The 12,530-nt window shown below is 46.0% G+C and overlaps 1 protein-coding gene across 1 annotated transcript in view; it reads left to right on the forward strand.

Annotated features, from left to right (window-relative positions):
- Positions 1-12,530, forward strand: part of Phactr1 (phosphatase and actin regulator 1) — a 442,461-nt gene that overhangs the window by 367,445 nt on the left and 62,486 nt on the right. Inside the window, exon 9 of the mRNA XM_055595105.1 lies at positions 12,088-12,407. Within this exon, the coding sequence (XP_055451080.1) occupies positions 12,088-12,407 (320 nt within the window). The remainder of the gene's footprint in view (positions 1-12,087; positions 12,408-12,530) is intronic.

Here is a 12,530-nt window from a genome sequence, read left to right on the forward strand (position 1 = left end):
GGGCTGTTGTCCCTCCAAGAACCATTTAACACATCAATAACACATCAGTTTGGTAGCCCAGCATTTTAATTCACAGAGAATCAAAGGGGAAATAGGCTTCCCTCTAAGACATAGACCCAGTATCTAGCAAAAAATCACATAACAATGCTTTTTGCACATAACAACGTCTGAGCTGAACCTCATGTTAGTAGCTATTCCACGGTGTGGTTTTACTGGCTGCTTGGTGCAGATCAAGGGACTCTTCTCAGTCTCTACTGTACAAAAAAAAAAAGAAAGAAAGAAAGAAAGAAAAATGATGGCATGCCTCTGCAGAAGCCTGCCTATGTCCTTTTAAGGTTTTTCCCGAGGTATTTCTAAGATTAAAACTACAAAGTCAAAGTTATATACCCTTGAAACCTTGGACAACAAACACCCCTTAAGAAAAATTCAGTATTGTGCAAAATAAACCCCTACGTGAACGTATTGTACTTACTTGCTCAACGTGGCTTCAGTAGACAGAACACTGTTTTTTATCAAAGTGGACACAGTTCTGTATGAATTTAATGAATGCACATTCCAACAGCCCTCTGTATCCATAGGTTCTATACCTGTGGTTCAGCCAACTACAGATCAAAATATTTATTTAAAAAGTCTGTACTGAATCGGCCCAGACCTTTTTCTTGTCATTCCCTTAAACAGCGGTTACAGTTATTTGCCAAGCATCTGCATTGAATTAGGCATTATATGTCATTTGAAGATAATTTGAAGTTTGGGGGAGGGTGTGTGCAGAGCCTGTGCAAATACTATGCTATTTTGAAGAAGGGGCATGAGCATGCATGGATTTGGGTGGCCCTGAGAGTCCAAAGCCAGGCCTCTACAGAAACCAAGGGATGGCTGTATTGCTCGAACAAATGCCAGAGTAGAGCCGTGGTTCGGTGCAGATTCACAAGGGGCCCCTGAAGAAGACTGAAGCCTGGTTGACTTTCACAGAGAGAAGGACATTTGTGGAGAAGTGAGGAATGGGTTCCCAGGAAGAAGCCTCTGGAAATGGCTCAGAGGTAGAGATGCTTTAGGTCACTTCAATGGCTCCACTGAAGGTTTAATTAAAACCACTGAGAGAGTCCGGGTTCACCAGGAAGTGGCCTGCAAAGATTTGTGTTTTATTCCTCAGAAAGTAGCAAGATTGTGGGGGCAAGCTGAGTTCTATGACAGGATGAGCCCTTAAATTATCTTCCCAGAGGACAGGCGTGGTAGCACATGCCTTTGATCCCAGCACTTGGGAGGCGGAGGCCAGTGGGTCCCTCTGCATCTGAGTCTGGCCTAGTCTGCACAGGAATTTTCAGGCTAGCCAGAGATACATATTGAGGCCTAGTCTTAAAACAAAACAAACAAACAAACAAAAACAACTTTCCTGGGTCATGGTGTAGAGTGAACAGAAATAGGAAGCAGTTGAAGGCTTGTCACAGATGCCAGCAAAGCTAGCTGAAGGCTCTGTACCTCAAAATTACTGGTGGCACTGAGTAGACTGACCTGAGCCATGAAGGCTTCTCTTGCCAAAGGGATATGAGCTGGCAAGAATCCACTAGCAGCGGGAGAGAGTGCAGACCAGTGGATAGGAAAGACTAGCTACGGAATACTTACTTCACAACATCCTCTAATTTATTTAGTTATCTAGTACACGAGAGAACATGGCAAGCTCTCTGTGAGCTTGGGAGAGTTATTCACAGGACCCTGGACATGAGGGACTGAAGCTATCTCTGAGTGCATCTCTTCGATCTATGAGCATCAGCACTATATAACTTGGAGCAAATGCATAAAAATACATTACAACCTTTTCTTGTGTGTGGTTGCCTCTTAAATGTGATGAAGATAAGATCGGGAGAGATGCGGGTGTCTAGGATCTATCGAGCTGGTGCTATCCTTTTGGGTCTGAACTCTGTCAGAGTTGCTTCATTTTCATAAATGGGCAATCAGTCGTAATGAATCTGCATCACCATGCAGAGCTCTGTTAACCCCGTTCTGTTACTAATTACTCTAGAGACATCTGGGCCATGTCAGGAGAAATTAATCAACTAAGAATTCCAGCACTCTAAATTAAGATTTGTGAGCCGCTAGAATGTTCTCATTGTTGTCGTTTTGTCCATGTGTTTGAAAGAAAATGCTGGACAACTGAAAGACGCCAAGCGTGATTAAGAGAAGTGGGTAGTGGTCTACCAAAATGTGGAGGAAATCAGAGCCTGAACAGGAGCTGTATTCAACTTCACACTCAGAGAGTAGCGTAAGGACAGTCTCTCCCATAGGATTTACTTCTGCTTTCGAAGGAAAACCACAGTGGACTTAGACAGCTGGTAAATCATCAACTTTCTTGGTTTCTGATCTTTGTATATTTTCATCCCACTTGAGAAATTAGAAAACCTGCTTCATAACTATATTAGTCCATGTAAGCTGCCATACCAAATAGTATAGACTAGATGTCTTATGCAACAAGACTTAGTTTTTTCAGGTCTGGAGAGATGACTCAGTGAGTAAGAGCACTTGCGGCCCTTGCAGAGGACCCGTGTTCAGTTCGCAGCACCCACACAGTGGCTCACGACCATCCACAAACTGCAGTTTCAGGAGATCCAACACCCACTTCTGACCTCTGAAGGCACAAGACACAAACATGGCACGCACACAGACATGCAGGCAAAACACTCACACACATAAAATAAAATTTAAAAGAAAAAAAAAACCCTTTTAAAAGAAATTTATTTTTCATAGTTTTGAAGGCTGAAAGTCAAGGTCAAACAACAGCAACAACAACAAAAAAATAACACAAATAAAAACACGCGGTGAGCACTGTTGTACTTTATAACACTCCCACTGTGTAAGGCACCCTAGATAGCATGATGATTAATTGAGGTACACGGGGGGGGGGGGGAGGGTGTATGGACTGTGTGCACATTCGAGCCATTTGGATGTAAGGAACGCGAGCATCTGCTGGTGTGCGTAGGCCCAGGACTCCTACAACTGATGGATAGCCCTCGGACACAAAGACGTGACTGTACTCTCCGCAAACTTAAGTGATGGCAAATTCCAGTGCATCGTGGTGCCTCCAACTACGATTTTGCCTAACAAACAACATCTGCGCTCTGTAGAACTTTGCAGTGCCGGCAGTTAAACGAACCTAATGAGAATAGATGCAGTGAGCGTTAGGCTGAAACCAATGTTCCTATTTATAGCAGTCTCCCTCTCTCTGATTCTGCAGACACCTTCATTGTTCTACAGTCGTATTTGGATACATAATTTCATTTTGTCTCTGTATTGCGCTCAGATCTATAGTCTTACTCACTGGGTGGGGACCCAGTCCTCTGTCTGACATTCTACCCACCTTCTCCTTCCCCTCTTCAGCCCTACAGAATTGTGTAAGGGCTTTGCCTCTGCCCTTACCTTCCAAAGATTAGGGTGCTGTGTACTTGGGCTTTGTCCATCCCACAAAACGGAAAAAAAAATATGCTCATGACAGAGAGGCCATATCTGGAAGTGGGCAGTTCACACTTCTTGGTAACTGACCCTTTGAAAGAGGGACACAGGCACAGTTAGTGTGGAGATGCCATTCATTCAGTCAGCACTGCCCACCAGGTGCCGGAGGTTTTACTGAGCCTTCACATAACGTTTCAAAGAGATGCTAAGACTCTCAGCCCTAGGATATGCAGGCAGTACTAGCTCTGGGAGATGCTTGGTGTGGAGAGCGTGTGTAAGGCAGTCTTGAAGAGTACAGTGGCAACAGGTATCAGATGGGCCCAAGAGCATGCATAGGAGGGGTGTTATACTGAAAAAACAGCAAGTAGTCCTTCGGGGGCAGGAGTGCAGGATTCTGGTACAAGGCAGTGAAAGCTGGGGCTGACAAGTAGACGTGTAGGGAACCCAGGAGCCTTGAGTACCAGGAGGCTTTGCCTTTGCAAGAGGATGTGGGCATCTTTTGTGCGTTCTCAGCAGCAATCATTTGAATTCAGCTGACCATGTCCACGGAGGCTCATATAGATAAGATGGACGCTGATGCCACCAGGTGTGTGTGTGTGTGTGTGTGTGTGTGTGTGTTTAGCATTGAACAAAATCTAGTAAGTGTGTTGGCCTGCGATCCTTTGTTCTCTCTCTCCTTGACATCTTTTTCCGACTTTCACTTTACCTATACTACTATGTTTAAGGAACACAAGAAAAGACAACCAAGCGGCTCTGCCCCATCTCAGAAAGAAGCTTGCAATCAATACCACGCAAGCGGTGATACGTAACTAGGGGTGGTGACATCTTTGGATGTCAAGATTGACAAGGAAGAGTAGGTTCTGGTGCTACAGTTTCTCTCCAACGAGACTCAGGCAAATGGCCAGCAGAAGGACTCTGAGCCTTTAGTGCTAGACACAGATTCAGATCTCTTCTTGAAGCTGGCAAAGTCAATGAAATAACGGGGCTTTTTTTTTTTTTTTTTAAAGTGTGAAGTTAAGCCCAAATAAGTTTTAAAACCATACTATGATATATCATCCACTCAAAATTTACATGAAAAACACCTCTTCATGCTAAGGGCCCCAGTCTTTTCCTTCGCATAGTCCACCGTAAAGCTGCCCAGGCTCTTCTGCATCAGTGTAAACACAGCAAAAAAACTGCCAGCACCTGCAGACTAGTCTCCCTACAAACTGTGGAGGGAGGAAAATAGATACTAGTTTAAAAAGAGAAGGGTTCCATCTTGGATCTTTCACAACCTCTTGCTCTGCAGTTCATGATCCGACTCTGATGTTCCCATGACAGCATATGCAAGTAGACTCTTGTTTTCTGTGGAGGAGACCTGGGAAGGATAGATTTGTCTTTTATTCTTCAAGAGTTATCAGAGGGCACACACTCCTCCAAGCCTTCCACTCTCCAGCGAGAGCAAGTTCCTGGATCACATGACTTCCCTCGAAACATTGGCTGTTGCAGTCTTGGCCGCTCACACCTCAAACCTCGCAGTGGCCAGCAAGCATGATCCCATCTTGAGCTTCACTGTACTGGGAGTTAAATTACCTTGTTGGGAAGACACGCTCTACCCATGGTGCCTGTGAACTGCTCGGGCATGAGTTCTGAGAGGCTGGCAGGGAGCCTATCACAGTTTACAAGGAGAAACAGACAGGTGCCCCGACCTGAGCAACAAAGGTTCTGCCCATTTTAATAGTTGAAGTTCTCCAAGACTGCAGCTCTTTGCTCCCTGGCTCTCTTGAACATTTTAAAAATCTGTCCAAGAGGTAGATCTCATGAGGGTGAGAACTTAGCCTGCTGCGTTCTCTGCTGTGCCCTGCTGATGCCCACCTTGTGCAGACAAGGAACCCCTGTTGCTAAGGCCTTTTAGGAATCAGTGTATTAACTCTAAGGGTCAAGGATAGGGATGACTTGTTTTTCTTTTTTTTACATAAAATCCCATTTTGAATCCCTCGTTTGAACTAATTTATACCTTCACCATGCCATATCCTCCCTATGGTAGAGTCCTATATTCCTTCTGTAGTATTTTCTTCTCTCTGCTCTAAATTTAAAGCTTTGATCCCCATGACAACATCCCCTGGCTCTAGTGTTCTATGGAGAGATGGGATTGGTTTTGCTCACTCTGGTGACTACAGTTTTTGTTTTTTTTTTTACCAAGTCCCCTCTCTGTTCTAATCTGTTTCACATCTCCCTCAGCAGGCTGCCATGAAGGGGAATTCCCCTCCTGCCATCCATCCCTGGACTTCTTTCATGATATTTGCTGGTCCCAGGGAAGGCTCGAAGGCATGACACTCTGTCAAACTCTCCCTGCCAGTGACAGCAGTCATCCATTGTTATGGAAATGAATAATGCCATTTATTTGTAATGGTCATTTGTAATGTCTAGCAAAAGAGTCACACACCTTTTCAGCAGGCATTTGTTGACGTGATTGCCTCTATTTCAGTGGCAATTTCTGGAGATGAGTTGCCTGACTATCACCTGTAACTCTATTACAAAGAGTCTAATTGAATTGCATGTCCTGCCAGCGTGACATGCCTGAGTGGCTCAGCGGGTGAGCGACCCTCATCCACCACCCAACAGTTCTTTTCAATGAGACATAGTCCTCATTGTCGTCCTCTCAATTGAGGAAAGCAAATTTGAGAATGAAAGTGTTCACTCACAGAAGGGGGTCCAAACCAAACTCATTTGCTGCTGCTGGCATCTTCTAGGATGGCCTTCGTTCCAGGATACTGGACCGTTTCTGGATGCCTAGTACTTGCTATAGTAAACACATCCTGGCCTGACATGGTGCATTGAATACTTCTCAATTCCCTCTGCATCACTGGTCCTTGGGGGTGGGGGTCATGTCAGAATGTTTTCCTTTTGACCAAAACAAGACTTCAGGCTACCATGAAGCCCCTGGGTCAGGCTCATGTGCTAGAGAAATTGATGGTGTTCCTGTTAACTGCCTCCTTCATGCAAGGGGGACTCCGATGCAGTACTATAACTTAAGTCCTAAGTATGTGGTTTATGGGTCTCTCATGTCCTAGGGCATCTAACATGCTGAAACCAGGTGACAAATTACTGAGAAATTCTTCCAAAATCTTTGTGCAATAGGGTCTAAGAGCTGCTATCATTGATGAGCACTGGTCACCTATTAGCAGGTACACATAGGTTCCTATAACAGGGGCCAGTTTAAAAGTTCATTGGTAGCTGGAAGACTGTCAGTAGATGGCTTGGATGCCCTTTCTTTGAAACTCCGGGGAGCAGAAGTGCTTCAGCTTTGAGGATTATTTGAGATTTTGGAATATTTCCATGTATGTCCTGTAGTGAGACATCTTGGTGACAGAACCCAGGCAGAATCAGACAATTTATTCCATATGTATGCCTAGCCTGAAGGTAATTGTATACAGTATTTTCAGTGAATATGCATTTGACTTTGATCCATCACGTAAGGTCTTGTGTAGAATATTTCAAATGTGTGAGAGTTTTGAATTTTTGGACTAGGGTTGCTCCGTGTGGGTTCACTTAGCCTCCACTGATTCACATTCATGGCCTGAGGGCACTCCTCCATCAAGAGAACTGATGGCAGAAGTAATCTCCCATTTTCATTTCTTTGTCTGAAATCTCGAGCCAGAGCTGTCGTGTTGGAAGTATGACCCTCTCAGGGTCGTACTTTTAAGGCTCTGTGACACTCACAGTTTCTCTGTTTCCTGGGACGGGTCATTTTTTTCTTCTTCCACTCCATCAGCATAGATGGCTTTATAGATAAGCTGCATCTTCATCAGTCTGGCTACAGAAATAAGTGAGCAAGCAGGGCCGCCTCTCCCAGCAGCCCCAGATCCAGCATCATAAATGCCAGAGGCAGAGTGTGTCCTCTAGAAAGAAAGAGAGAGAGAGAGAAGAAAAAGAAAGAAAGAGAATGTCATGTATTAGTAGATGCAGAGAGTTTGATTCAGTTGGGCACAATCCAGGTACAAGATGCAATTCTATCCCTGAGTTTGCCCAGCTAATGAGACCAAAGTACAAACCTGTAGCTCCTAATTCTGTTCCACCAGCTTTTTTATAGCATGAGGTGCAATGTACATCAGAGCCACGCACTGGATCATAGATGAGGGGTCTTCTTTCCAATCACCACCAAGACCTTCTCCCGCTTGCAGGAGTGAGTAATGCTAGCACGCACTGAACCCTCAGAGGCCTCCGTGACCCCCATTGTCCCACCTCAGGCTGGGAAGCATCAGCATCGTTGGATTTTCAGAGGCATGATGAGAGTCCCTGATAGTAACACTTCGAATGGTGCATTTTCCAGAGCGAGCTCATACCACGACTGACCTTCAAAGGGAATGCATTATTATGTTTATTGCAGAGTCAGGTCTCTGAAGATAGACTCCTACTCACCTTTAGGACTTCCCTGGGGATCTCTTATCATAGATCCTCTGCACACTGGGATGAAGGCCTTGTAAAATTAGACAAAGCTGCTTTATGGAAGATGTGCCTTTCCCAGAGGTGACTCAGCCCTATTCCAGCTCAGGCCTCAGACTGACCCGTAGCCCTCTTGTTTCCTTGGGACCTAACAGTAAGGCTGCATATACTAACCTATTTACTCCTGGCAGTAAAGCTGTGTGATAGGTCATATACCCTTTCCACAGACAGGAAAACTGGGCTGTAGGCTGCAGGCTTCCGGGAGGGCGGGGGGTTAATTGACCATCTTGGCTGGAGTTGTGGATGATGGAGCTGGAATTAGAGCTCGCTCTTCTGAGTGCTTGGTTGGTAGTGATATCACCAGTTGGCTCCACCCACAGCATGTAGCAGAAACTTCCAGAAGCCAGCACACCCTGAGAGCAGCAACTAGTTAGGTTTCCTCCTAGAGAAGTCTTAGAGCATTCCCACTTTACCTGTGGGGGGGACAGAATTGGGAAAGAAAGTGTCTTAGAGGGTATTTCTCAGGCCCACCCAGACACAGGTTACAGTTTGATTAGGAGCTCATTAGCGGAGGAGAAGCTGGATGCCATGTGTCATCTCTTCCCACTGACCAGTAGACATGATGAGAAGAAAACCAAAACGATAATTGAACACCTACTATGTACCAGGTTCAGTTCCTGGTGAGCAATAAGATGCGTGAGGAAATGGCCACACCCCGTGGGATTTGATCCATACATCATGGCTACTACCCACTGCAAACAGTATCTGCAACAAGTCAAGAAGGATGAACTGTGCTGAACTGTGGGATGGAGGGAAGCCCAGGAGCCAGGAGGGTCCTAGGCTGAGTCTTGAGAAAAAGGGCTTCCTATGACAGCAGTAACGATGGTGAGGTAGTATAGTTCGTATGTACTGGGCACCATGCCACCCAGTTCCTGTATCTTACCTTGTTAAATGTCCACAGGCCACGTGACAGGTGAATTCATCCCATCCGGAAGACAGAACAACTAAACATTAAAGAGATGATTGTGCAGTTTGCTAAAACTGCCGTAGCTTTGGTTGTGTCATTCATCTTAACATTTTTGTTTGTTTGTTTTAGCTCAAGAAGTTTGGTTGTAACACTCTTGGGAAGGGCTGCCGCCATTGACAGAGTGATCTCTGGGCACTTGTCTGCAGGGAGACCCTCAGTGCCTGAGTTCTGAAGGGGAGGCGAAGCAGCAAGGCTCTCCCAAGCCTCCCGGCGAGGCCAAAGAAGCACAGCTTTGAGAAGCTAGTATCTTTAAGAAAAACATTCTTAAAAATTAACTTTTTTCAACATTCGAATGTAAATTAGTTGAACTTCATTTTGGGGGTCTTGTTTCTTATTTCACTATACCTTGAAAAAGGCTTGAATGTATGAAAACAAGGGAGCATTTGTTCTCCCGTCCTGAGAGTGAGCTCCCTGCAGGTCCATCACATCTCGGAAGGTGAAGCTGCAGGAAGCAGAAGCGTTCGGCCATTTGCTACCACTTCTCTTCCCTGACCAAACACAATTCCCCTTGTTTAGAAACTCTGTTTTTTCATACCTTAGACAAATACTACTTTATGCACTAGTCTATAATACTTGGGAAATACTCAAGTCAACTTAAAGGTTTCAGGGCTGGCAAAATGGCTCAGTGGGTAAAGGTACTTGCCAGTCAGCCATGCAAGCTTGAAGACCCAAGTTTGATCCCCAGAACCTGCAGGAAAGTTGAAGGACAGAAATGACTCTGCGGAGTTGTCCTTTGACTTCCACAGCTCTGCTGTGGTAGACATACCTCCCCCCCCCACATCACACACACACACACACACACACATACACACAAATGTGCACACACACAATAAAAATAATAACAACAATAATAAATGCAATAGATTTTTAACTTTATAAAAGGTGTTGATAATCTTAACTAACAACAAAAATACATGGGGAACTGTGCTTTGCCCATTTTGTCATACAAGCAGGACACTAAAGAAGATGGCAAGGACGCCATACGTTAAAGCTGTTTGCTGTTCTCTGGGCAAGGAGACGATTACGTAAACAGGAAGTGGTGGTTGTGTTGGTCGTTGCATGAAAATCACTTAGAACAGTGGTATCTGGCTTGTGGTTGGTAAGCATGGTGTAGCTGGCATATTCTTCATCTAAACCTCCAGGGTCTGATGTTTGAAAATCCAACATTATAGGTACAGATGAGGCCATGAATGATCCTTTCCGATGGCTCATTTGTGTAGCATCCTCGCTTCATGAACTCTGAATTGGGCTGGAGAGCTCATCAGTTAAAAGAGCACACCTGTAACACCAACTCCAGGGGGTTCCAATGCCTCTGGCCTCCGAGGGCCCCTATGTACACAGGTATACAGCCACACACAGATAACACTCATAATATTTTTTAAAGATTCATTTATTATTTATACAGTATTCTGCCCGAATGTGTGCCTGTGCACCAGAAGAGGGCACCAGATCTCACCATAGAGGGTTATGAGCCACCATGTGGTTGCTGGGAATTGAACTCAGGACCTTTGGAAGAACAGCCAGTGTTCTTAACCTCTGAGCCATCTCTCCAGCCTCCTACACTCATAATCTTAAAATAAATCTTCATAAAATTTTATAGAAGTCTTTTCCTGCTATGTATATAAAGGTATATGTAAACACAAATGGATTTCATGTTTGTACTTGAGCTCTATCCCCAATACGTGTGTGTGTGTGTGTGTGTGTGTGTGTGTTCATGTTCTAAAACTTTAGAACCATCTAGAGTATGAAACACTAACCGTTCTAAGCATTTTGGATAAGAGCGGCTTGATGTGAGCTTGATTCAAATGTCTGTCTCCCTGATTGCTGCTGCTGTTGTTAATGCCAACTCAATGTGTATTCTCTGTGTAGCTGGGAAGATATAATGAGTAAAGTAAGTTTGAGAGAGGTTTTTGTAAGCTAGATCTGGAAGAGAAAGTAGGAACTGGCCAAAAAGATATAACAGAATATTCCAAACCACAAAATATACCAAGGTCCAGGGTATGGAAACCCTCAGGGAGCCAAGGATATCGGCAGTTGGAAGGGAGGGGTGTGCAGAGGACACACCACGGGGTTCCAAGGAGAGGAGGGCTGCCATAGCACTTAATTTAGGATCCTCAGCAGACAATGTGCTGGGGGAAAAGAACCCAGAGAAGGCCGAGGAAGACATCACGAGTGAGCCCAAAAGCCATGTGGCAGCCATGCTGTGGGTGGGGACCCAAGCTTGTGTGATATCCATGTTGGGGCGAATATTGGAGGGTCACAGAAGTAGCTTTGCCCAGAGGCTTTCTGGCTGTCCTAGGAAGCATTCTCTCCCACCACAGGGGGCAGAACGGACTACCCACATAGTGTGAATGAACCAAGCAGCAGGCAGCCTGTGGAGGCCTTGGCTGAAATCTGAACTGAGGAGCCGCCCAGTCCTGTCTGTGCTCTAGGGTGAGCTAGGCAGAGGGACAGAAACAGACAGGCGGAGAGAACGCCAACATTCCAAAGATCAGTGGTCAGAGCCGTGAAGGCTCTGCTTCCTAACAAGGGACCCTGAGTGTGAGGAGCAGACACTGCACTCCTCCGTGGCACACCTTCCTGAGCAGGACTCTTCTAGACAAGCTTGTAACCTAGACACGCTCAGCCCCACCTCCTCTCCAGGGCCAGATGAGTTCAGGGAATGCTGGGTAGGAGAACTACAAGACCTCTCCCAGAATGCTCTCGGAGAGCTGGTCTGACCATGCCCCTCATACTGTGGACTGTGTTTAGGTAGCTTGGATGACGCTGTCACAGAACCAAGGGCTTGGCTCTACTCCAGAATATATTAAGTTTTGGGTGCTACCATGGAGCCAATGGGTTCCCAGACCTTGGGCGAGCAGGGGTTACTGTTGTTTTGTTTTTTAATTAGTTTAAAAAAAAAAAAAAACTAGCATACAGAGTAATGAGTTTAATGACAGCATTTTCAAGTAAACTTTGGTCCTGAGACCCATCGCTCATCCCATCACAGATCCAGAGTACCCTGGTCAAGAAACGAGTTACTAAATGTTTGCTGGATAGTGTTCATGCTGTGCTGAGGCCTTCAGTTGATGCGCTGTAGCTATCCCGAAGGCCTGTCTCCAAGGCTGTGGCCCCAAAGTGTACACACGTGACATTCTGAGTTTTGTCTAATGCTCCCCGACTCACCCCTGCTTCTCGCCCTCCTTCTGCCACAGATCCTGGCGCCCCCGTGAAATTGCCTTGTCTGCCAGTGAAACTGTCGCCTCCGCTACCTCCAAAGAAAGTCCTGATCTGTATGCCCGTAGGGGGCCCAGAGCTCTCCCTGGCATCCTACGCGGCCCAGAAGAGCAGCCAGCAGGCCGTGGCCCAGCACCACCACACCGTCCTGCCATCCCAGGTGCAGCATCAGCTGCAGTACGGCGGCCACGGCCAGCACCTCCCGTCCTCCACTGGCACCTTGCCCATGCACCCCTCAGGCTGCAGGATGATTGACGAGCTGAACAAGACCCTTGCTATGACCATGCAGAGGCTGGAGAGGGAACGAGGGGGAGGGAATTGCCGGAGAGGGGGGACAGGCTGGGGGTAGAAGAGTGTGCCACCTTATTCCTCTCCCCTCGAGGAACACAAAAGGCTTGAGAGTAAAGTCGTGATCAAATCT

Source organism: Psammomys obesus, unplaced genomic scaffold, assembly GCF_907164565.1.
Source record: "Psammomys obesus unplaced genomic scaffold, mPsaObe1.curated_primary_1811, whole genome shotgun sequence".
NCBI classification, from domain to species: domain Eukaryota; kingdom Metazoa; phylum Chordata; class Mammalia; order Rodentia; family Muridae; genus Psammomys; species Psammomys obesus.